General features: G+C 42.7%; 1 protein-coding gene across 2 annotated transcripts; it reads right to left on the bottom strand.

Moving 5' to 3' along the window:
* Positions 1–1,182: 1,182 nt before the first annotated feature.
* On the bottom strand, positions 1,183–26,817 carry LOC142428018 (zinc finger protein 397-like). Of its 2 annotated transcripts, XM_075533173.1 has the most exons (4): positions 13,374–13,460; positions 11,719–12,217; positions 10,994–11,135; positions 1,183–8,451 (listed from the first exon to the last, which is right to left on the bottom strand). In XM_075533173.1, the coding sequence occupies exons 2-4, from the start codon at positions 12,130–12,132 to the stop codon at positions 7,574–7,576; spliced, it is 1,434 nt and encodes a 477-aa protein (XP_075389288.1). In that variant the 5' UTR covers positions 12,133–12,217; positions 13,374–13,460; the 3' UTR covers positions 1,183–7,573. The 2 variants fall into 2 exon arrangements, with proteins under 2 accessions (XP_075389288.1, XP_075389286.1); XM_075533171.1 differs by lacking the exons at positions 1,183–8,451; positions 10,994–11,135; positions 11,719–12,217; positions 13,374–13,460 and adding exons at positions 16,234–21,694; positions 25,560–25,784; positions 26,733–26,817.
* Between the last annotated feature and the right edge of the window lie 247 nt (positions 26,818–27,064).

Below are 27,064 nucleotides of genomic sequence, written 5' to 3' on the forward strand. Positions count from 1 at the left end.
AATAAGACATTTTCTGTCATGGAGATGGTCAAGAGAACATCAATCTCAGAAGAGGAGACAAAATACCAAGGAGTAAGGTATTGTAATAGGAACAGGGACGACATCACTGAGAAAGTGCAAGTTGAGGAAAGACGTGAATGAGGATGGAGAAATAAGTCGGGATACCCCAGTCAGAGTGCCCCAGCCAAGGGAGCAGGAACAAAGCCTGGGTTTCAACAGCCCTTGTTTAGGAACAGCAAGGAGACCAGTTCATATGGGGGAGGGGAGTGGGGGGGGGAGCAGCTGATGGGGTCTAGCATGAAACAGAAAGTACCCAGATCATGGAATGTCTGGTTAGTTTTTGGTAGAACTAATATTTATTCTGAAAGAGATAGCCATTAGAGGTCTAAGGACCAAGAAGTGGCATGATAAAGTATTGAGGCTAGAGTTGAGCAAATTTCCATCTATTTGTGTGGAAAATATATATATATATACATTTATGAATATATAGGAAAAATTTCTCCCATGTACAATTGCTCGTTGAGCACACCATTATTGTGATGGAAAAGTACTTTAAAAAAACAAAGTATCATACCCTCTAGGAGAGACTAGAATTGCTCCATAGGGTTTTCTAGGCTCTATCTGCAATTCCAGTTTTTTCTACCCACTCGTGGCAGATGGGTTTGAACTGCTGGCTTTTGGTTAACTAAATATTTATCTGGTGTGTCATCAGGCCTCTTTGTTCACCTTTTACTTCCTTTTTTCCCTCCATCTTACTTTGAATCAACTCCCTGCTTTACCTAAGCCTAACCTCTCCACTGACCCCAAACCATCCTTTCAGATCCACTCCAAGGCACGCCTCTGTAATCCCCGCCTCTCTGTGGAGCAGCCGCCCCTCCTCAGCTCACCAACCACCTAAAGTCTCTGCCCAGGAGTGGATGCTCATGACCTTTAGAAACAAAACCTGAATCTTGACTCATACCGACTACAAAACAGGGTAGACCTGCCCCTGTGAACTTCCGAGATGAACTCCTTACAAGTGTAGAAAGACTGGTGGTTTCAAAATGCTGACCTTGTGGTTAGTACCAGAAAGATGTTGATTCATGTTGACATGTAAAGGCATTCAACTGTGTGAATCATGAACTATGGATAACATTATGAAAAATGGGAATTCCAGAAAACTTTAATTGTACTTATGCAAAACTTTTACAGACCAAGACAGTTGTTCAGACAGAACAAGGAAATGCTGTGTCACTTAAAATCAGGACAGGTGTTTGGGGTTTTTGTCCTTTCACTATACTTATTAAATCTGTATGCTGAGTAGATGCTTCCAGAAGAAGCACATTGCATCGGGATTGGAGGAAGGCTCATTAACAACTTGTAGTATGCAGATTACACAACTCACTTGCTGAAAATGAAGAGGACTTGAAACTCCTACTGATAAAGATCAAATACCACAGCCTACTTAGATTATTCATATTTAGATTGATTGTTGATATAATTGGATTAACATGTACCCTAGTTGTACCTGTGCTCTGTTCATTACTTCTGCTTGTTGTTCCTATTTTTTCTTTTTCTGTCATCCATTCTTTTTAACATTCTCTGGTTTTAATGGAGCATTTTGTTTCCTATCTTCCCTTAGCACAGCAATTACACTTTAAAAATATTTTGTTAGGTGTCTTGCTGATTTTGCCATAGAAATTTACAACAAAGTCTACTTCCAAATAACAATAGACCACTTCATGGATAATGCAGGGTATTTTATAACAGAATATATGTTCTTTGGAGAAATGTGTCTATGCAAATTCTCTGCTCATTTTAAAATAAAGTTTTCATTTTATTGTTGACTTGTAAACTTTTTTGTTTTGAATACTCTATATACAGACACAGAGTCAGAGTACCAAAAAGAAGTGGTAGACCTTCAGCCATAACAGAGGTAGCATGGCCAAGAACTGGTACTGAAGTCCAAGCTGCAAAAACAAGCTATGGGAACTGACAGAACCACAGTTAAGCTATTCTGACACACCTAAGCAACGCTAGAAAAGCTCACTTATTTCTTCCAAGACATTTAGAAGACAGCTACCTCACCAACCTACTATAAGACATCTAGAGAAGCAAAATGGTGACATATCTATATAAAACCAAAACTCACTGCTTATCAGGTTGATGTCGACTCACTGCAACCCTAAGGGACAGGGTAGAACTGCCTCTGTGAGTTTCAAAGACTGTGACTCTTTTTTTTTTTTCTTTTCTTCAGACTGTCACTCTTGATGGGAGAAGTGACTGGTGTTTGGGAACTGCAAAACCCACTACACTATTAGGGTTCTCTCTATATAAATTTTTACCAAGAAAGTGACTCACACAGGGTAATTTATTACAGAGTGTATAACATAGTGTATGTATATGTGGCTTGGCATCTCTTTTTTTCCAATCTCCACTTTGCTCATGTTTAATTCCTCTTATGTCTCAAGAAATTGAATCAAGATATACCATACATGAATCCTTCATTAACATAACAAATACAACTGATTCCCAAATCAGATTATAACCACAAATATAGAGGTTATGATTTGCAATACATTTTGGGGGAACATTCCATCTATAACATTTGCTCTCTTGCCTCCTCAAATTTTTTCATGTCCTTGCCATATGCAAAGTACATTCATTCACCTCATTACATCATTGCAAAAGTCTTCAATCAAATCCAAGTCCCAAACCTCATCTTATGAAGCCTCTCGATAAAATATGGGTGAGATTTTGGCATATACCATCTAGGTGCAAGATTCCTCTTCAGCTATGAACTATGACATACAGAACACAAATTTCTGTTTCCAAGGTAGAGTGATAGAGCAGGCAAGAGGTAGACATTACCATGATGAAAGTGAGACGCTGAAGGGAAGAAGGATGGGGGCAGAGGGGGAAATAACAGATCCTAAGCAAGTCCACAGCCCAGAATAAATTACAATCAAAGCTTTAAAACAGTTCTGTTCTCTGAGATCATCTGGGTAATGGCCCTGCCCTCCAGACTCTGGCATTATCTATGTGCTCTGGATTCCGGGTGGAGACGCCTCAGCCCTGGAGTTTAGCTCTGCCTTCGGTCCTTCTTGCATGGCAGTTGGGCTCCCTTGGCTTTGGGCAGCTCCATTCTAGTCTTACCTGGGTAGCAATTCCAGCACCTCAGCATTGGCAGGCCCTTTCTTCCAGCCACCTGGGCATGACAACCATGCCCCCTCCTTCACCTTTGGATAAGAGCCCCCAAGTCCCAACACCATGCCCTCAATGCCTTAATGGCAGCCCCATATGACGAGCCATGAGACTGTCGCCCCTCCTTTGAGGAGGTGGTCGGCTTTCTGTGTTCCTTCTCACTGTGCTTGCGTCAGTGCTTCTGCAGGAAGGGCCTTTTTTTTTGGAGGACAACAGATGGGGACCTGTTTCCTGCTTGGGGGACTTCAAGAGTTAAACAGCATCCTGTTTTTATTCCTCCCCAGGCCCCTTCGGTCTAAGCTGATGAGTTTTCTGCTGGAAAACTCAGAAAGAGGCATCCATCGGTCACAGGCATAACCTGTGACCTTGGGGAAAATTCTAGGACACATGCCATTAGTTTGAACCATCTTCCAAATGTTGTATTACCGTAATTTTGCACTGTGCATTTTTTCAGTCTTTTGGCTCCCAAATTCTAATGCAAGTGGTGAAGAGGAACTGTGTGATCCCTTTAAATTTTTGCTTAGACACCTCTTCAGCAGATATTCACGGTCACCTCTTACAAGTTCTAGCCTCCACCAAACACGTGGACACAGTTCTTTGCCACTGCACAAAGAGCATTCCCTTCCTCCGATGTGCAATCACACGCTCATCATTTACTTTTCACACCTCACCAGAAGTGCATGGAATGTCCACATTTCTAGCAGCATTCTGTTCCTGGTGCCATATGTATTCTCTAAGATGCCACATTCTCAATAGCTCTGTGCACATCCTTCTGAGCCCTCCCGAGAAATGTCTCCAATTTCCATAATGCTTCAGCCTCTCTAAAGCAATCTAAGTTTTTCCTATTGAAAAAATAAAAACAAACAAAAGCACTGCCATGGAGTCAATTCCAACTTACAGTCACCCTAGATAGCATTCCTGGGCTGTAAATCCTAGGGATTTGGGAACAGCAGATTACTTCATCCGTCTCCCAAAGACTGGCTGTTGGTCTTGAACTTCCAACCTCATGGTTAGCCCTGACAAAGCCACTCTTCTCACCCATTCGTTATCCAATTCCAAAAACATATCCACATGTTAGAGCAGCATTCCCCTCTTCTTGAACCAAATTGTCTTAGTAATCTAGTATTGCTATAACAGAAATACGATAAGTGACTTTAACAAACCGAAATTTATTTGCTCACAGTTTAAAGGTTCAGAGCATGGGCTCAGCGGGGAAGGCGTTCTCTCTCTGTTGGCTCTGGAGGAAGGTCTTAGCTCTTCTGAGCTACTGCTGGGTGATCTTCATGAGGCTTGGCAACGCTCTTCCCCATCTCTGCTCTGATTGGATGTTTCATCTCAAAAGAAATGGCCTCAAGATACATCCTACATTAACACATTAGAAAACACATTTCCAAATGCAATAATAATGACAGGCATAGGGGTTAGCATTTACAAATATTTTGGGGGACATGTTTAACCCATAACATTACACAAAGGCATTTGACTGCAGATCATAACAAATAATGGATAACACTGTGACGAATGGGAACTCCAGAACACCTAACTGTGTTCATGCAGAACCTGTGCACACACCAAGAAGAGGCGGTCATTCAAACAGAAGAGGGTACTGTGTAGTTTAAAACCAGGGCAGTGATCCATCAGCGGTTAATCATTTCACCACACTTATTCAATCTGTATGCTGAGCAAAATAGTTGAGAAACTGGACGATATGAAGAAAACAGCATTAGCATCGAAGGAAGGCTCATAAAACACCTTTGCTATTTGGATGACATAACCTTGCTTGCTGAACGTGAGCAGGACTTGAAACCCTTACTGATGAAGTTTAACGACCAAAACCTTCACTGTGGATTGTACAGCAACGGGGAAAACAGTCCTCGGAATCTGCAATACCAACGGTAAGTGGAGAAAGGGTGGAGGGACGCGGTCAAGGAGTTCATTTTACTTGGATTCACAGTCACAGCCCACAGAGGCAGCAGCCAAATGACGTACCTCACAAGGCACATCTGCTGCAAAAGACTTTTAGTTTTACAAAGCAAGGATGTCGCCTTGAAAACAGGTGGGCCTGACCCAAGTCATGGTTGTTTTTAATGGCCTCAAATGCATGCAAACGCTGGACAGTGAACCAGGAAGACTGGAGAAGAATCAATGTCTTTCAATTGTGGGGTTGCTAGAGAACTGACTATATCATGGGCCGCCAGAAGTATGAACATGAAGACCTTTGAACTACAGCCAGAATGTGACTTAGAAATGAGCATGAAGAATCTTTTGTCTCCCGTACTTTTGATACATCATCAGGTGGACCTAGTTCTTGGGGGGGAGGGGGGTGGAGGAATCATGCTTGGTAGAGGCTCAGCGAAAAAGTTTCCCTCAGTGAGGAAACTCTGGGGCTTCACAAAGGGCACAAACCGATCATCAACTGCGAGGATGCCACAGGACTGGGCTGTATTTCATTGTTGGAGCTGCACCTAAGGAACTCAACAACATGAAGTTATTCCTACACACATCTTGCCCTTATCATTTTCCATAAGTCTTCCTCTGTGAAAAAGAAAAACCAAGGAAATCAAATTGAATGGTTCCTAGTATTTTGTTGCTTTTTACTTACTTTGACAAGTGAGAATTGTCCCTCTTCAAACACCAGTATTTAGCTCTTATGCGGCTCACTGTTTAACAGACAGCAACCTATGTGCTGACCTACAGAAGCATGCTTCTCTGGTGCTTTTTAATTCTCTGCACTCAATCAGGACTCTACTGCCCATCAGATTTGGTGTGAGCAAGATCTTAGTTAGTCTCTTAGGTCTTTTGAATAACATGTCTGTTTCTGACTAACCACAACAATTTTGCCTTGCACTAAGCACTTCCCTGCAGGTTCCTCAGAAGGATCTTTTGATCAGTCATGACTATGATTTTGTTTCACAAAAGAAATTGCGAAAAACTGGTGACGGTAGTTAAGTCAAAGCTCACCATGTATGTGGTATCAGAAAATCATCACTCATAGAATCCGAGACACTGACTGATTCATCTTGAGTACTGGAACCCAAGGGTGTACTAGGAAATGTGAGACACAGCCCCAGGAACAAACGATATGGCAATGCCACCAGCTTCCATCCCAGAGCCTTGGGAGTCAAGAGGAATGTGAAAGCAGCTCTATCTTAGACATAAAGGAGCCCTGTGACTGGGAAACTGAGCTGGACAACTTTCAACAGTCTTATTATCTAGGCTGGCTTTTGTTCCCGTCTCACGGCCCTTCTAGCATAGCCTACAGGTTTGTCAAGGAATGTACATATTGGCCCTTTCCCTGAGGTCACACCAAACCAAGTCAACCTTACAGAATACCTCATAGTCCAAGGGTTTGTTTTGTTAAACAGGGGCTTTCCCTTTGGCCTCTATTTTGACACAAAGCATTGATTAAAATGTTCTTGCTCCATTTGTTTCTCCCAAAAGGAACTTCAGACAAAGTGGCCTTCCAGATTTACTTTACATAGATGCCATTGTATCTTCCTCATCTGCTGTTTTGATTGTTGGGAGGCGTCTCCCTGGCATAACCCCCTCGCTATCTCCGACGTGCCTTTCAGCGCATTTCCCCCAAGCCTTTCTTTGGTCAGGTTTTCCTGTTGGGGCTGGCAGCAGCAATCACGCCATAGTGTGCCTCCCTGCCCTTCCCAGCTATCAGTGTTTCCCACAGTGGGTGCTCGCACCTGCTAGGGGGCGCTGTAACAATCCAGGGAGGCTGCAAAAGCCTTCTGTAGAGTGGAAGATTTTAAACGCCAGGGAGGTGAGTAACAATAACAACACAATTTCCCCCCCTGAAAAGTGAACTGTAGGCCAAGTAAGTTTGGGAACGGATGCCATAGACTGTGGAATGGCCCTTTCTCTGTCGTCTTCCCACACACACCAAATTCCTTTTTTCTTCTCTCACACATTTCTGCTTGCCTAACAAAAAGCTACTTCCCTTATCTCTCTTGCTGCTCTGCCACAGTGACAGGGAATGGTTTACAAATTCCTACGAGTGACCAAACCCCTCAGAGTGTACGCGTCATTCCAGCCTGGAACAACCGGGCACAGTGAAGAAGTCTGGCTCCCCAGCCCTGTGCATGATGCCCTCATGGGAAGTGAGGTCGCAATATTACCTCTCTATTTCCTGAGTATTCGTTATGGTAAGTAGGAAAAGCTGAAAGTAATGGCTCTCCTCTCTGCCATTCTCATTAGTCACCGAAAAGGTTTTCAACAGTCAATAATCATTAGCTTTCGGAAATGCTACACACATCAAGTTAAGATTGACTGACGATCTAGCAGATTGCAGACTGTCTGGAATATTGTTCCAGAGTTGATGCTTTTGGCTCACAAAGACAAGGATCGACCAGAATAGTTACAGAGTCAGTGTAATCACAAGTTACTCTACAGCGTGGACTCTCTGATGACGCATGAGAACTGACTGGTGCCTGAACGCTTTCCCACATTCCTTACATATATAATCTTCACCCCCAGAGTGGATTCTCTGATACTGAGTTAGGGCTGAGCTCCTTTTGAAGGCTTTGCCACATTCGTTACATGGATATGGTTCCGTTCCACTGTGGATCCTCTGATGTCTAATGAGATTTGAGCTCAAACTGAAGGCTTTTCCACACACATTACACTTATAGGGCTTCTCACCAGTGTGAATTCTTTGATGTATAATTAGATAGGAACTTTGGCTGAATGCTTTGCCACATTCATTACATATACAAGCCTTTTCACCAGTATGAATTTTCCGATGTCTGATAAGGGCTGAGCGCTGATTGAAGGCTTTCCCACATTCAGTGCACTCATATGCTTTCTCCCCGCTATGAATCCGCTGATGGATAATAAGGTACGACCTCAAACTAAAGGCCTTTCCACACTGGCTACACTGGTAGGGCTTTTCTCCAGTATGGATTCTCTGATGCTGCGTTAGAGAGGAATGTTGCTTGAAGCTGTGCCCACACACGTCACATCTATAAGGTCTCTCTTCTGTAAGAACTTTCTGACATGGCATGGAGTGTGTACTCAGAATCAAGCTTCGATGATTCTCAGGACGGTCCCTCTCTCCTAGAGATTCGTGTGTGAAGATCACTTGACTAAAGCGGTCTCCTTGGGGAGGGGCTCTTAATTTCTCATCTGTAGCATTTCCTTGATGCCACTCTATATGGTTTTCAGGTTCATTAACTTCTCTGAATGAAGATTCCAGAGGAAGTCCTTGTGATTTTTCTCCTAAAATCTGCTCCTTGGTTGCCGATTCGCTGTTCTCCCCATCTAAAATAATAGCAAAAGCCAGATTTTACATTTTCAGTCATTCTGAATACTAAGGCGTTATTTGTTCACGTGCATCTTTTTATTTAACTAGCTGTACTAGGGTACTGTCTGCTTTCTAATGTTCTGCCCTGTTTACCCTTTGATTTTTACTCTTCTCTGCCTTTGAGAGGTCAACTGATCAATTTCCACCTGTTATTTTTTTTCATATTTGGTTGCTAATAGAATCAAATCCCTGGCAGTAAGTGGTCTTTCATATATATATGAACTAATGTATATATTGTATATATATATATATATATATATATATTAGTTCTTTCATATTTCTGTAACTCTTGTCCATCAGTATTTAAAGTTCCTTCCTCACATAATTCCTTCAACCAAGCTTACTCACGATCAGGTTAAAGCTTTTCCAAAGGATACTTGTATTCATCCCAATTTTGAAATTTGGTTTCTGCGTTCTTCCACAGACAGAACTCTAATCCAATGGGGATTTTACAAATTTTGTTTAGGTGGCCTCTCTGTAGCATTTGACATTGGGCTACCCCACCTTCCTTTGAAAGATAATCTCTTTCAACAATAGTTGTCTGATTTCTGTGGCTGTTTCTTCTTAGCCTTCAGGCCTGTCACTGAATTATTAGTGCTCCTCAGGATTCTCTTCTGGACTCCTATGAATCTATGCCACAATTCCTCTTAAGCTTCAATTATTTTGCGTAGTGTTTCCCCCTAAGGCCCCACTCCTAACCCACCAGATGCTAATTTGTTTTAGACTCTCAAATCTAACTGCTAACTGGAAAAATGTCCCCAAATGTCTCACACTAAACACATCATCAGATGTATTTATTTCTGCTTGTCTTTTTCTCCCTAAGTGAACTGTTATTAGTGACTGTTAACTTGATGATGACTCATGGCGAGCCCAGGTGCCACAGAACTGGGCTCCATAGTTTTTAGAAGGAAGCTGCCTGCAGGCCTTGTCTTCCAAAGTGTTTCTGGGTAGGTAAGGGTGTTCTGGTTGATAACATTTTCTAACTGACAACATACAACATTTACATGAATGGCACCACAAACTCAGAATGCTTAAGACTGAAAACTGTGTATGTCTCAAGCTCTCCTCACTTATCCTTCCTTTTTTAGCAATTTCACTGAAGTAAAATTTAGAACTTTTAATCCTGATTGACCTTCCTGGGGTAAGAAAAGCATAGCATTCATTTTGATTTATTTAGGGTGGTCTCCTGAATGGCTAAAGCTCCAATAAGGCTCCAGGACTGTACTTTTGCCTTCCTCAAATCTATTTTCCATTGTGCAGCTAAGGTATAAAATATAAAATCAATCCCGTCACCCCTTTGCCCAAAACCCATTAATTGTACCCCACTCAAACTCTCCAAATTCACTGCCATCGAGTTATGTTGGACTCATAGCGACTCTATGATACAGACAGAGTAGAAATTCCTCTGGGTTTCTGAGACTTTACATCTTTAGGGGAGCCGACAGCCTCATCTTTCTAAGGAGCCGCTGGCAAGTTGGAGTCGCTGACCTTCCAGTTTGCAGTTCTAGCATCACCCACTGTGCCCCCAGGGGTCCTTCTTTAACACTGAAGAAAGTGTATACGGTCTTACTACCTGGATCCAAGTTTCCCTCTTAACACCATGCCAGTCAAACTGGATTAGCTGCCTGCATTCCCACATAAGACTTTTGGATCTTCTGGGGGCAATCCGCCTCCATTTTACTGGCTTTATTCTACTCACACAACAGGTCTAAGGTACCTTTTCCTTCAAGTGTTCATTGAACTTCTAAGATTGGGGTAGATGGGTGCTATCTTATGTGCTTCCGTTGCACTTGTTGTCATTAGCTGCCATCAAATCAACCCATACCTCATGGTACCCACTGCTATACATAAGGTTTTCAGTGACTGGAAGTAGATCAGTAGACTCTCTCCTTGGTCCTTCTTAGTGGGAAAGCTCTGCTGAAAGATCCTCAGCATCAGATCAACACATAATCCTTCACTGACAGATGGGTGATGACTTCAAGTGTACTCAACTAGAAATGAACTCTGGAGGATGAGAATTCTACCAGTCAACCACCACTTTGACTCTCTAGCTTCCAGAGAGTAAGATTAAACGACACTATGTTGCAATGCATTTTGGGTCATCCACCACTCTACTTAGTCCTGAAAGATCCTCAAAGGTGGAGAGCTAATACTCAACATTAATGGTACTTATTAAATTATAAATTTAAGAAATGAATGAATAAATGAACAAATGACCAGCAGAGTGATAGAGTGCTGACTGCAATTTATGAAGAAATAAAGCTAGTAAAGTGAGAATTTCTGGTCCAGAGTAATAAAGGCAATCCTCAACTAAAAAAAGAAATATAATCAATCCTATATCTTCAAAACCAGAGACCTACCGGATATACTCAGGTATAAGCTGACCTCAATATCAGCTGAGTCACCTAATTTTACCACAAAACTACATACAAAATGTGTTGAAAACTTATATATACACAGTAATTAAATATAGTCCCCATATGAGTTTCAACTCCTCACCACTGTTGTGGGACCGACAAGGTTTCCAGGATTTCAGCTGTGTCTTTAAAGGCTGCAGTTGGACATTTATTGAGTCTTGGCATGCTCCATGAGAAGTGAAATCCTTCCACGGCACTGCTGGGCCTTGTGGACTCGCTGGAACCTGAAACCAAAAAATCAAATATGCTTAGGTTTGTGAGAGCATCCCTGGGAGAAACTAGTAAAAGTTTCAACAAAATAACTCAATAATCATCTTCAGGAATGAGGAATTGGGGAAAGAGAACCATATAAACAGGAGATTTATACAAGTCCAGGTAGTCACTTCAGGCTTATGGTTCAGTGATTGTCAGTTAATATGTGTCCTCCCTAACACTGTGCTGGAAATCCAACCTCTGCCCACGTGGTGATGGGCTGTCTTTGTTACTCTAATAGAAGTATTACAGTAGGGTGCACTTTGAGTGGATCTCCTTTGAAAGGGAAAGAGATCAAACCCAAGATAGCAAACAGACTCTGAAGAGACCAGGAGCTTTCTCCAGAGCCCACAAAGAAAGTCTTTCTCCAGAGTTAGCACCTGAATTCAGGCTTCTACTCTAAACTGGCATAAAATAAATGTGTTTGTTAAAGTCTGGTGGTATTTCATGTGGCCTTCCTGTTATCACATTACTAGCATCGACTCTCATTCCATCCGACTCTTAGGATGGTACCACATTCCTCATGCCCTAACACATCACATCTCCTTTGCCCACCTGTTGCCCTGGGTCATCAAACTCTCTCTCCAAATCCTCCAAAAGGGTCACCGCTTCCTCGCCACTTTGTGGACTCTGTTGCTGAACCCAGATCTGTAGCTCCTCGGGCAGGATGCTCAGGAACTGCTCTAATACCAGCAGTTCCAGGATCTGCTCCTTTGTGTGCAACTCTGGCTGCAGCCACTGATGGCAGAGCTCCTGCAGCCGGCCCAGGGCCTCCCGAGGCCCAGGAGTCTCCTTGTAGCAAAACTTCCTGAACTGCTGGCGAAACATTTCTTGGAAAGACTGGGCAGTCCCATCCTGTTTAGATTTCTGCTCCCAGGAGAGGCCCTCTTCTACTTTCACTAGTAGGAGTTCTTGTTCCTGGGGATCCTGAGTTCCCAGGGTTGAAAGTGCTCTGGACTCTCCAGCCATTCTTGGAAGAAACAGCTTAGCATAAAGCTCACAACTGGGTTCTGTGCTTCAGTTTCTTTTAGTATTTCTTCTTTCAATGGCTTTCCTGGAAGGGGGGGGGGAGGATACAAAAGGACTGTCGATTTATAGCAGTGAAAAAAAATCTCTAAGAACAAATAAATAGTTAATATCAATCACTCCAGTAATTTACTGAATGGGAGATGGGACTGTAACTAAGCAAAAATCAGATTACAAAGTAACCATCAGTCACCTCCAATTCAGTGTCTCCCATTTTGTCAAATTCCTTCTGTGTTATTAGAAAGATACCATGGTAACAGGAATCAGAAAATTATGTTTAATTTTCCTTCATCAAGCAGGAAAATCTTGCCTGCCGGTATGTCTTCAGCAAGTAAGCTTATAGAATTCTATAAAAGAACAAAGGCTTCATATTTATGAGAATAGTACCTGGCTAAAGATTTTTATATATTTATTTTTTGTTAGTTTCTATCTAAGGAAAAGGATACTGATATATACTTCGGGTATTAATAAAGCATTTAAAAATTCTATTAACATGAGTTGATGTAAACAACAATTACTGTCATTATTTGCTACGGATCAAAATTGGGGTTTGTTGAATTCCTTCAAAATACACTGAGGCTCAGTCCTTTTTGCAGGCAGTAGGATACATATGTCCTTGCCCAGAGGATCAAACAGTGTATGGAGGAACTAATCATAGGTATTGCTTACATGGTTATTACGTGTTCAGACGTATTAAATATTTACAAAGAACCAGAAGATGTAAAAAGAACAACTTCAGGCCTCATACAACATGCAAGACCCCGGGAATGAAAACTTTGAAAGTGGCCCATGGCAACCATCCAATTCTGCAGGTATGTGGTGGTGCCCTCCATGCAGAATCTGCTTTTCGGATCCAACAGGAATGGAGGGCTAGGCAGGTTTGTCCTTGAATCACTCGGCGGGGCACATGCTTACACTTTAACCCTAGCGTTACGGGTAACTCTCGAGTCAGGCAGCACACGCGTGTGACAGTTTCCCGCTCCACCACGGCCCTTGCTATCTGCATCACCCTCTCCCCAGGCGTCTGCGAGCGCAGCCTTCGGCGGGCAAGCTGGCAGGGGGCGCGGCGGCGGCGGCCTGGGGTCCGCCAGACGCGCCGAGCCGCCCCGCGACCCGCCGGCGGCGCGCCGACCTCCGCCCTGCGCCCACCCCGCCCTCCCGCGCTGCAAGTCCCGGTCCCTCACCGCGAAGCCCACGAGCGGCCGGAGCCGACGCCGCCCACCCAGCGCGGGAAGCCACAAAGACCGGAAGTGCGCGCCGTGGGCTTCCGCCCGCGCTCGTCGCAGCCCCGCCCCCCGGCGGCCAGTCCTCTCCGTGACGCGGCCGGGCCGCTCATCTTCCAAGTGCGCGCTCCCCACTGAGGGCCCGCCTCCGCTCTTAGGGTAGGGGAGTCGGTCGCGCTGCGCGAGGACCCAGCTCCAGGTCCCACCCACCATGCTTGGTCTCCTGTCACTCCGGGGCCCAGCCTACACTCCTTTCCAGAAACGTATTCTGATTTCCCGCTAATTTCAGTTCTCCGGGATCTCCCCAAGGTAAACCGGGTGGACGAAAAGCAAATCTCACACACAGACACACGCACGCACTCACTCCCATTGTGATTTCCCGTGCGTGGCATTTGAGCCTTAGGACAGTTCTATTCACGAGGTGTGTTCGCATTCTGCAGACGGAGATGTCAAAGCCTCCGGTGCACAGAGAGACACCAATATATGTAGTGACTAGCTAGGACTTGAGTAGGGGAGATGCTCTGAGGAGGGACAGTGAGAGCTGTTATATAGGTTGTTATGTGAATTCCTCATGCTACAGACCAAAGCCCCCATTTATTTCAAAACAGCTTCTAGTCAGACCCTAAATTTCCTGCTTCTTGAAACTGGCCGCTTATAATCTTCTGAAAGAACCTGATGTCTAAAGTCAATTGTCTCCACCAAACTGCTGATTGGGCTATTGTTTGACCTGATGGTGACTCCAGAGACCGCGTTTCTTCAATGTCCAACAGGATGCCTAAGGTCACCCAAATACTGTATCAGAAATCTATTCCAGTAAGATCAAAATGGTTTTGTTCAAACCAAACTTTTCGTGGTGGCATTCACTAATGACCTTAGTGGGTTACAAAGTAGAAGGAATTTCCTCGTTGGTTAGGTCAGTAGTTCTCAACATTCCTAATGCCGAGACCCTCTAACACAGTTCATGTTGTGGTGACCTCCCCAACCCCAAAATAAAATTATTTTGTTGTTACTTAATAACTAATTTTGCTACTGTTATGAACTGGGTAACCCCTGTGCAAGGGTCGTTCAACCCCCAAAGGGGTCATGACCCACAGATTGAGAACCACTGGGTTAGGTCAATGCAGGAAACACACTAAGGAAAGGAACTTTTGTCACAGCTGTCGTGTCTATAAATTGGGCCAAAGAAAGATTTCTTCTAGACAAAGATGTAATAAATGAATGTTTTGAAAAGATCTTGAAACTGGATTATCTGAAGTTCCCCACAACACTTAAAAAGTTTTGATTAACAAGCTATTTGGGAAAAATGAGGCTACAGGGCCAAGATACATCTTCACATACTCCTGATATATCTAGTTAAAGCTGTGTAAACATCCACCAGTGACGGTTTTGATCCCACCTGAAAGCTATGATTGAGAACCCTTGTTGCTAGTGCCTGAAACCAATGATTTTCATATCCAATCATCCAATAGAAGCCTTTCCTCCACCCCGAACTCATTGTTTGACCTCAACCCAAATTAAAGCAAATGACAGTATAATTTTTTGTTCCATGAATTGTATCTGTGTGAGAATATTTGTTATTGCCATCATTTTTATCCCCACTTACGGACTGGTGCCTTCTTACTGGAATTAATCATTTCTTTCGCCTTTCTGATAAATCTTCTTAAATTCAAGTTGTACGGCCCGAGTGGATTCTTCTCTACAGTACTTGTGAAAGGTCATTACGGAGCCCTGTGTCCATGCAGCCACTTCTCTGAAGTCTAGAGCCAGTACTGGCATTGTAGCGCTGCTTCTGCATCCTATTGGCAGGATGATTAGTTTCAAAGGAAGGGGGGAACAGACTCCACTCTATGGGAGGAGCAGCTTGAACTTAAGAGACGGAGGAAATTTGGATTTGCAAATTTAGCTTTGCAACCAACTTAAAAGACCTTGCTACATTAAGAAGTCTGTTATTTTAGGAGTGGACCTAATGAAAGAGAGAGGGGATATCTGCTTTCAGCTGAAAGCAGTATTAGAAAATCTCAGTAAATGGCCTTGTTTAAGCCTTTTGATTATCTCGCATGTCTCGCTGTGGGGAGGTCTTGCCAAGGCTGTTTTCACCACCACCGTTAGTTGCTGTGCAGTTGACGGAGACTCGTGGAGAGCCCGCGGGTGTCAGAGTGGAACTGTGCTCTGTAGGGTTTTCAACGGCTGGCTTTTTCTAAGGAGATCAGGCCTTTCTTCTGAGAAGCCTTCGGGAAGGCTTGCACCTCCCACATTCCACTTAGCTGCTGAGTGTGTTAACCACCTGCGCTCTCTTACATCACCTAATGCTTCACAGCTCCACTAGCTCCACAAGGTCGGGGCTTTTTAAAATTGTGGCTCTCCAACATGACCTCCCTAAAAGTCAAAACCAAACCCACTGTCTTCACGAAAATTTCAATTCATGTTCACCTCCTAGGACAGAGTAGAAAACCCTGGTAGGGTTTCAAGTCTTTAAGTCTTTACAGGAGTGGGGAGCTCCATCCTTCTCCCTCAGTGTGGCTGGTGGGTTTGAACTGCTAACCTTGGGTAGCAGCTCACACGTAACACACCACACTGCCAGGACTCCTTCATCAAGACCTAGCATCGTGTAAAGATTTAGTGGATCTATGAATACATACATAGGAAAGAAAACTGATGCTATAATTAATGGTAGTACTTAAAGTATGCAGGAAACATTTAAAGAAACCCTTATACTGTTGTATTTGATTATTGTTACCATGTTATCAATTTAGCATTATATTATCAGATAGATAGTAGATATAGCAACAGAACAAAACAATGTTTATTTGTAGCATCCAAACAGAAAAAAAAGACTTACTAAACAACTAAGTTGTTTCTCTTACTTTAATGTCAAAGAAAACCCTTGAGGTTGCTCATAAGTGTTTTCTTTGCTTAGTTTTGGTTCTTGAGGAAGAGGCTATGACATTTACTGTGAGCTCTGCCAATTGAAGAAACGAGTGAAACTGCCTCTAGCTGCCGTCACCCACTCAGTGGGTAGGCTGGCTCTCAAGGCTGGCATCACCATAGTCTGGAGCAAACGTCAAATGGGAATCTGGAATGTTCTTTATCTTATGCAGAAGCAGGGTGAATGCGGGGAGGATATTAAGAAGATGAAATACTGCTATCCCTGCAGAATTCTGACCTTAGCTAGAACTCCAGGCCCACCTCATTGGTACCCTGGAATTATTTCCTGGCGACACAGTGGCTGCTGATAAACTGGCAGTTCAAACCCACTGGCAACTCCATAAAAGATTTAGTGATCTGTTCCCATAAAAATTATTAACCCAAACCAACTGCCATCAAACTGACACCAACTCATAGTGGCCCTAGAGGGCAGAGTAGAACTACTTGGGATTTCCTAAGTAAATCTTTATAGGAGTCTAAAGCCTCATCTTCCTTCCACAGAATGGTTAGGTTTGAACTGCTGACTTTGTGGTTAGCAGCCCAACAATGTGCAATCCACTGCACACTCAGAGCTCCTTTATATAGATTACAACCTAGAAAATCCTGAGGCAGCTCTATTCAGCCCTGGCGTCATTATATATCATGCATGGAGCCGAGTGAAAGCTCCACCGAGTGCCTAGAAACACACCTTGTTCCTCCAGGAAGCCTCCTCCCCACAGGTGTCGTTTTCTCTCCTAGGCCAACAAGCCCCCTGCAGCAATCCTGTGAGTGTCCTTGTTGCTACTTCTAGAGCTGTTTCAGACACTGGAGCAGCTCTGCTGCGCCTGCTCCCCCTTCGAAAGGTCTCCTGCTGTCCCCATGCCGCTGCACTCTCTTCTGGGTCTAGGACGTTCTCAGTCCAGGGACCCCAAGTGCAAACAATGTGCTTTCTGCTTCAAACTCTTCTTGATGGCTCTAAGGTGCCCCTGAACTTCTGAGGGGTTGGCCATTATATGAGGGGGTACAAAAAGGGGGGGGGAAGCTCTGCTGGGCAGAGTTTTCATAATAAACATTTTCCCCACTAGGCTAGCATTGAGCAACTCTGAGTTAGTACACTCCATGGTGTTGCCTGGGAAGGTTCTTTCTGGGCACAGTGAATTTTTTTGTAAAAGTAGTTTCCCTTGAACCTTGTTTTTTGTGATGGCTGACTTCAGAGAACAGCACACGGCTGTGAAATTTTGTTTCCTGCTTGGGAAAAATGCCACAGAAACTGTATGATGTTGAACACAGCTTACAAGCATAGTGCTATGGGAAAAACTCAAGTGTATGGGTGGTTTTCTCATTTCAAAAGAAGGTGAAATGTTGATTGTTGTCGTTCTGGATGTCCATCACCTTCGCAAGTGGATGAAAATAGCGGCAGAATTTGTGCACTTATGCTTGAAGACCGACAATAGACCATTGAAGAGATGGGCAACTTATTTGGACTATCTTGGATCTCAGTTCAGTGACTTTTAATAGAACATTTGGAACTGAGAAGGGTCATTGTGAATTTTGTGTCTTGGGTTCTGACTGACCAGTTAAAAGAGCAAGTGGAAACATGTTGCGCTTTGAAAAAACAGCTCCAAAGTGACCCAGACTTTTTCCCCAAGGTCATTACTGGTGACTAGACACGGTGCTGTTCTTATGACCCCAAAAGCCAACATCAAGCTAATGGAAGACACCATCGTCACCTCGCCCCCCAAAAGCTCATCAAGTGAAATAAATCAAAGATCAAGCCATGCTCATTTGTTTTCTTGATGTTAGGGGGATAGTGCCTTTGGAGTTTGTTCCACCAGGCCAGCCTGTTAATCAAGCTCTACTTAGAGATTCTGAAAAGATGAACAGTGTGAGCCAAAAAGGGCCTGGTTTGTGGCAGACAGGAGACTGGGTTTGCCACCATGGCAATGCACCTGCTCACACAGCCATCTCAGTGTATAGTTTTTGGCAAAAAACAGTGTGTCTCTATTTCCCCAGGCTCCTTACTCACCTGACGTTGCTCCATGTGACTTGTGACTCCTTTTTGTTTTCTCGAATGAAGAGGGGCATGAAAGGACAGCGATTTGACAACTTAGAAGAAATAAAGAAAAAAAACGAGGGAGGTGTGCTGTCAGCCATCTAAACAGAAGAGTTACAAAAATGTTTACAAAAATGGAATTACAGATTTGACAAATGTATTAAATGTACTAAAGAGCACTTTGAAGGTGATGTGGTTGTTCTGTAAAAAAAAAAAATTAAATACATAGCTTGGGAGAAAAATTGTTTTTTTTGGGGGGGGTCCCCCTTGTATATGTATGTAGCCCATTATATATGTTAAAAATTAACAAAACTCCCAAGAAAATAATGAATTTTGTCACTTGAAAAAATGAATGTCTTTAATTTTCCGACAGCATATGCTATACAAATTAGTCATTCATTTATATTACTTTAGCTTATAATTTTTGTTCTGTCTATACATGGTAAAATAAACAGTAATGGGGGGTTCTTCATGCTTTAATATATGAAATCCTTTTTGTTTAGAAGCTACCTACAGTTGATTAAATGGGAGTGTTGAGGACATGGTTCCAAACCACTAGAGGTCATGGGCTGCATTGATAGTGAAACAAATCATATTTGCTGTGATCGTTTACAAAGCCTTTCACGTTCTCATGACCATTAAGACAGAGTCAGATAATTAAGAAAAAAAAGTGGGGATATGTTAAAATTATCTAGTTAGTAAGTTCAATACCAGAATAGCACATTATGTTAACACACAGGAAACTTAGATAACTAACATTAGCATAAGATAGGATATCTGAACTGTCTAAATGTGATATCAGAGTGAAAAACAATCAAGATATGGAGGAAATTTAAGTTTTCCATATATTTGCCTCCATAACTTCTCTGATGTACAATAATTTGGACTCATTAAAGATTTGAAATTATAACACTCATACAATTCTTTATAAGTTCTGATTGACTATCTCCCCACATTCATTTTTCTATCATCTGATAAGGTTTTGCATTAATATCATTTTTGTACAATTAACACATTTTTGTACAATGATAAAATTTTCTATCATCAATTTTCATGAAAGGCTAGAACTTTTCAAGGAAACAAAGAACAGAAAAAATAACAGAGTGAAGTGAAAAAATTAAAAAAAGGACTAAAATAAAGACTAGAACTTTTCTTACATTATAGAAAGAAAAATTTTCCGCATTGAGTAAAATTTTCATTAAATCAAAGATTCCCCCACAATCTGTAGTCTCTGTATCTCCTTAGAATGCAATCCTGTCCTTACTCTGAATTACATTTCTTCATGAAAATGAATGTTTTCTTACCCTTTTGTGACTTTCTTTTTAGGGTTACACAGGAAGTGAGCACTGATTACAGCCCTTTTCATAATCAGCAACACCCAGAGCACTGTTTTCTGGTGCGGTATCTCTGGTACTGAATAAAATTGGTGTGTATGTCAAAGGTTCCCCTAGCACATTCATACCGCCATCCCCAGAATGGACTTTCTCGTGACTAGTGAGCTCAGAGAACTGGCTAAAGCGTCTGCTGCAATGCCCACACTGGAAAAGTGTCTCTTCAGTGTGGATCCTGCGGGGTTCAGAGAGATCTGTACAGGTGCTCAAGGCTGTTTCCAACATGCCACATCCACATGGCTTGTCACGCGTGTGGACCCTTTGATGGTTCAGGAGATCAGAACGTCGACTAAAGCATTTGCCACACTGAACACATGGATATGGTTTCTCACCAGTATGGATTCTCTGGTGTAGGATAAGCGCTGAGCACTGACTGAACGCCTTTCCACACTCGTTACAGGAGTACGGCTTTTCCCCGGTGTGGATTCTCCGGTGTTTGGTGAGGTCTGAGTTCTGACTGAAGCTTCTGCTGCACTGTGTACATGGATATGGCTTTTCTCCAGTGTGGATTCTCTGATGAAGAATGAGGTCAGAACTCTGGCTGAAGGCTTTCTCACAACGATCACAGTGGTAGGGCTTCTCCCCAGAGTGTATTCTCTGATGCTTAGTGAGGTCTGAGCTCTGACCGAAACTTTTATTACACTGATTACAGGTATACGGTTTCTCTCCAGTGTGTACTCTCTGATGTTTAACAAGGTCTGAACGACGACTGAAGCTTTTAGGGCAGTCACCACATGGATAGGGTTTTTCTCCAGTGTGGATTCGCTGGTGTAGGATAAGGTTTGAGCTCTGACTGAAGGTTTTCCCACACTCGACACATTCATAGGGTTTCTCGCCTGTATGAATTCTGTGATGTTTGACAAGATCTGACCTGCGACTAAACATTTTACTGCATTGATCGCACGGGTAGGGCTTCTCTCCAGTGTGGATTCGCTGGTGATTGATAAGATCAGAGAGTCTACTGAAGGTTTTGCAGCACTCATCGCATGCGTAGGGCTTCTCCCCAGTGTGGATTCGCTGATGCAGAATAAGAACTGAGCTCTGATTAAAAGCTTTTCCACATTCAGTGCATTTATAAGGTTTCTCTCCCGTGTGGATTCTTCGATGTTTAATAAGGTCTGAGTTCTGACTGAAGCTTTTACTACACTGACTACATGGATATGGTTTCTCTCCTGTGTGGATTCTCTGATGTAAAATAAGATCGGAGCTCTGACTGAAGGCTTTTCCACATACATCACATTTATACGGTTTCTCACCAGTGTGGATTCTTTGATGTTTTATAACATCAGAACTCTGACTAAAATGTTTATTACAGTGATTACATGTATAAGGCTTCTCCCCGGTATGGATTCTCTGATGTTTAACCATGTCTGAACGCTGACTAAAACTTTTATTACAATAATTACACTGATAGGGTTTTTCTCCTGTATGGATTCTGTGGTGTATAATAAGATCGGAGCTCTGACTGAAGGCTTTACCACATTCATCACATTTGTAAGGTCTCTCACCAGTGTGGATTCTCTGGTGTTTAATAAGGTCTGAGCTCCGACTGAAACTCTTCACACACCAATTGCAAGGATAAGGCTTCTCCCCAGTATGAATTCGCTGATGTAGAACCAATGCGGAGCTGACACGAAAGGCCTTTCCACATTCGTCACACTCATAGGGTTTCTCCCAGTGGGTTCTTCGGTGCCTGGTAAGACCTGCACTCCAGGCAAAGCTCTGCCCACATTCATCACAGCTATGTGGCCTTCTTTTAAGAAGGGTCTGAGCTTTCTCATTTAATGTAGCCCCAAATTCAAAGGATTCTTTGCAATCAGAATCCTGGAGAATATCCTCTTTGGGTTTGCCAGAACCTTCAATCAATTGCTCACTTTTTGCTGAAATATCCTCTTTTGAAGGTGATGCTCCAATCTCGGTTTTAGTCTCACCATCTGGAACAAGAAACAAAATCCAAATAGAATGGGCTCTTCATAGTGTGAGAAAGTTTCAGGTGAAACATATCAGTATTTACTGGTACGTATAAAAAAATCATAATAGGGGAGTGCTCAAAAAGACTGAAAAATACCCTCTCATAGGCAAACTTGGAAGAATCAAGATGTAATGGATCATTTTAACTAATGTTAATATAATAATAATAAAGTTTAACTGATTAAATAAAGATATAAACAACTTGTTAACATATATAAATATCTAAAACAATGAATTTATCTAGCACTGCCAACGTACTTGGGTCAAAACATGAGAGAAAGGGAGGGAGGAAGGGAGGGAGGAGGGTCAAAGGTACTTCAATTACTTGAGGTATCTTCCCTCAAATCTAAGAAATGTAGAAAAATTGATAGTTAACACCTAGTATTTATACTGGGTTCCAAATATATTCTATAATAAAGAAATGGAGATAAATGATCTCAGACCTTAGGTATAGCAAGCACTTCAAACCTGAGTTTTCATACAACTACCATATATACTCAAGTATAAGCCAACCCGAATATCAGCCAACGCACCTAATTTTACCACAAAAACTGCATTAAAAATGTGCTGAAAAAACTTGGCTTATTCATGAGTATATAAAGTATTTGATTTTTTTGTTAGAAAAATCCTTAGACTTCGAAAGAGAAAATCATGTTGCACATCTGTCATTCACCTTAAAAATTATAGTTTATAATGCCACTCAGATAGAGGGCTAAGGAGTGCCTGTAGAAAAAATATCCAGGAAAATACTAACAGTGATTACTTCTGCAGAGAAGTAGGAGTCATATGCCAGAGGCAAGAGGAAGAGAAACTTTGTAATTTCATATAATTTTGTAAGGTTTCACTTAAAGCATATTTATACTACCCACTAAAAAAATTGAAATATTCCAAAACAATAACTGTTGAATTAAGGGATAAGATATTATATTGCACACAATAATTGGGTAGTATCAAATAAGAAACAACAAAGAACTTGGGCCCATTGCAAAAAAACCTTTCAAACCTTTTACTCTTATTTCCAAGTGGTTGGAATTTGGCAATATAGACTGCAGGAGTGGCTGAGCAGGAAGATAGTTTAGCTGTTTTTTCTTCATAAGCATTAGGCACCCCACCCAACAAGTGAAAGTTCTATAATTTGTCTGTTTATGTCCATAGCAAACACAAATATCCCTCTATTTATGTTCAGTATAGATATATGTCTCTGACACTGTATTCTGAAAAAGGGTAGAATCTTCTGTCCACCCAGGATGAATCTTTATACTTGTGGTTACAATGAAGTAACCTGAGGCTGACTCCTGAATTAGGGGAGTAGGCTCCCTGAAAGGGAGTTAACAATCATTTAGCCAGTTGTCTTTGAACTTCCTGAACTTAGTTTACAAACACTTCCCCAATTCCTCCTCATTGCCAGACAACATAGACACACTTCATGCCCAGTTCACCATACAATTTGGTCAATATGTTCACCATCAATTACAATAGTTTCCTCAGTCCTGTCAGTTCCTGATACATCATCTTTCAAAAGCCACGTCGCTCTTAGCATCCCATCCTTCTTACCTTTTTACAGTTAAGGATTGTAAAAGGCTGAAAATTTATTCTACTTGCAAGCAAACAAGTTAGCCTGCTATAATACCATGACTTCTGGAAAATAGTACTTGTCCACCTTAATCACATGTACATGTTACCCATGTACACAGTAATCACTTGTACATGATTGTGTAGCCTGTCTACAGAGTTTGACTTTTTTTGGTATCGTATAAAATTAACTAGAAATGTAATATAAACCTAAATGTGAAATTATAAAATGTCTAGAAGAAAGCATGGGTGACCATCTTTACTTATGACTTGAGAGGAAGGCAAAGATTTTAGGTAGAACATGAATCATAAAAGCATGAATCATGTAAGCCTCATCCACATTAGAGAACTCTGCTCAACAGAATACTACTAATGAAAAAAAGTTAAACCAAATGAAAGAATAAAATATGGATCAAATATATATGTATGACAATGAATTTGAATCAGAATTTATGAAGAACTTTTATAACTCCAAAGTAAGAACACAAAAGAACAAAAACCCTGAGTAGACACTAAAGTTATATGAATTCTGTAAGCATTTGGTAAAACGTTCAACATCACTAGTCATCAGAGAAATGTACATTAAACACAAGGAAATACTGGCAAATACCCATTAAACAAAAGAACAAACAAACAAACCCACTGCTGTTGGGTGGATTTTAATTCAGTGACCCCAGAGGACAGAGTAGAAATGCCTCATATGGTTTCCAAGGCTGTAAGTATTTATGGAACTAGACTGCTTCATCTTTCTCCTGAGATTTGGCTAGTAGGTTAAAACTGCTGACCCCTTGGTTAGTGGTTTAACTCACTAGTGGTTTAACTCACTGAACCACTATGGTTCAAAATACTCATTAGACTGGCTAAAATTATAAAGCTGACAATATCAAGTGTTGGCAAGGATGAAGAACTGAAACCTTGCTGAGGGAAATGTAAAATGATACATAAACTTTAGAAAATTCTAGCAGTTTTTCATGTTAGCCTGTTCTTGCTATGTAACCTGGCAATTCTAAAAGGGTAAATAAAAAACAATGCTACAGAATCATAGAAACCATTATTAAACAAAATACCAAAATGTGAAGCTATTGTTTCTCAACATAAGTCTGTACACTCGGGCCACGTAAGCTGCAAGTATTGGCCTCTTCCTGTCTGAAGGAAAGAAGGATGACAAGTGGAGACACAGGGAAATAATCGTCCAGTGGAAAATGGACCACTAACGGATTACTGGTCTCCAAAACGGAAAGACCAGAATCAGTTGGTGTTCAGTGACCACGACCAATTGCTCTGCAAGGAAGTGCATTAGCCTGTCCTGGACAGAGTGGGAGAACAAGGTGGAACACATGAAGAATCATGAAAGAGATCAGGCTTGCTTGTTGAATTCAGATTGGTATAACTGGCAAGACTATGGCCACTGGTCACTCTTTGGCTCTGGAATTAAACTCACCCGAGGCTCGATTGCAGCCAAACAACAGGGAAAGTGACGTGTGCACACCTTAAGTTAATTTGAGGTCAAGATGGCAGCATTTGCCTAAGGAAAAAGTTCAGAAGGTTGGGGTGGGGGGGAGGAACGGAGACAGAAAACATGGGGAGAAAGTGGGTGGGTGATGACACCTTAAGGGGACTCTAATGAGTGTGTCAGAACAGAAAGTATATGAATCATTTGAATGTAAAAGTGATAATCTTCACTGTAAACCTTTACCCAATTCAAAATTAAGAGTTAAAAATATGCCTCTTGATTTTGCTCACTAAATTTTGGGGTACTTTGTTAGGCAATAAAAGTTAATTGGGATACTCTTCAAAATAACACTCAAGGTGTGAATTAATAAATAGTTTCCAAGTGGGACAATAGAATGGTGAGGGGGTCAAAGTAATTTACTCAAGCTTACAGAACCAGTTAATAAGTGTTAATGCTAGTATTTAGATCCAGGTTGTCAGACACACTTATGTACACCATGATAGGCTATGAGAAAGATATCCTCAGGAATGTAAAGGGCAAACACTAAACCTCAGAAACAGTGGGGTTATGGTGATGGAAAAAAAGGAAAAAAGGATGACTTGAGGTCTTTAAGAGTGGACAGGCCTCCATCAGAATTCAATTGCTAAAATCAAAGTAGTGACTCATCTTGGATCATTAAAGGGATAGTACAGCCGAACAGAGTAAGTGTGGGAAATGAATATCAATAGCACTGACGATACGAGTATAGCAAGAGTGGCGAACCTCCTCACCTGAGCCACTAGCTGTATTACATTGCTTCTCACCTGACAGGTGTTCTTGAGATTCATCATTGAACTGGATCTCCATGGGCTGCAACTGGACACGTGACACCTCAGGGAGCAACTGGAGAATTACCATTTCCTCAGTAAACGTCTCTTCTTCACGCAAGTGTCTGAGACCTGGAGACACCTGGGTACCCACTGGGTTTAGAAGGGAGTCCTTGGGGAGACTCGAGATGCAGTTTCTGAGACTAGACCACTGGAAGCATTCTCCACATATAAACGAAGGGAAGAAAACAAAAATCTTAGTTTTGAAGTGGCTTTTTCTCAAATTTTATTAAGTTTCCTGCCCTCATCATCCAGGAGCCAGTCACTATCCTGTTTTTGACACATATTCCGCATCTCAAGGATCTTTCTTACTGCCATCGAGTCAATTCAACTTATAGTGACCCTACAGGACACGGTAGAAGTGACCCGGGGTGTTTTTGAAACTGTAAATCTTTACGAGAGTAGAATGCCTCAACTTTCTCCCGTGGTTTCGAATTTCGAACTGCTGACCTTGAAGTTAGCAGAACGACGCGCAACCAATCTCGGTCTACAGGTCTTCAAGCATAATTGAAATAAACGCTTCCAAACCCGCGATATAAGTCGGAAGATAAGGCTGCGATAGGTAGCCTCAGGATTGCATCCTGGTTAATACTGCTTCTCTGCCACTCTCTCAGTGGCACCGACTCCGACTCAGAGTTTATAGAACTGCGCCCGTGGGTTGCCGACCAGACTGTAAATATTCACTAGAGTAGAAAGTCTGATGTTCTTTCCATGACACGGCGGCTGGTGGTTACGAACTGCTGACCTTTCGGTTAGCAGCCCACTGCGTTACCCTCTACTCCATCTGATCCATCATGAAGATACTCTACTTCGCCTCTTTCCTCCCTGTCATTCAAGTTGTTTGACGCCCCAAGGGTCGGCTAACGTGCGTGACTCCACCCCCACTTCCTGACGGCGGCCGCCCGCCCCAGCTTTAGGGGTTCATTCATTGGAGTCCAAGGCCTGACCCGAGGCCAACACCACCCCCAACCCGACCGCCTAGTCCAGCAGCCCGGCTCAGGGCGGCCCTGACTCGCCACACAATTAAGAAACCGCGAAAGGTTTCCTGGCTGCCTTGCGCAGACCCTGGGAAGCGGCTCCGGTTCCCCCGCCTACCGTGGGCCCACAAACCTGCACCCCCGGGAGCCCTGCGGGTCCGGACCGAGCGCCACCGTCGGCGAGGTGGCCACGGCCTCGTCCGCTCTAGGAACCTCGGAGGTCGGCTCAGCTCTATGGTTCGCTAGCGCGCGCGCATTGACGCACAGGAGCCAGGACGCGCACGCGCACGCGCAGTATGCGTGCTGGCGGGCGGGGCGGGGCGGGAAGAGCTGCGGAGGGAGTAGAGGGCGCTAGGGTTTAACTCTTGAGAACCCGCGTAGTTGCCCTCTGCGGAGCCGCAGTGAGGAGCGACGTGGCCCTCGACGGATCCCTTGCTACTTCGCTGCTGGTTCCTGAGGTGAATG

Source organism: Tenrec ecaudatus, chromosome 15 (genome assembly GCF_050624435.1).
Source record: "Tenrec ecaudatus isolate mTenEca1 chromosome 15, mTenEca1.hap1, whole genome shotgun sequence".
Lineage (NCBI taxonomy): Eukaryota > Metazoa > Chordata > Mammalia > Afrosoricida > Tenrecidae > Tenrec > Tenrec ecaudatus.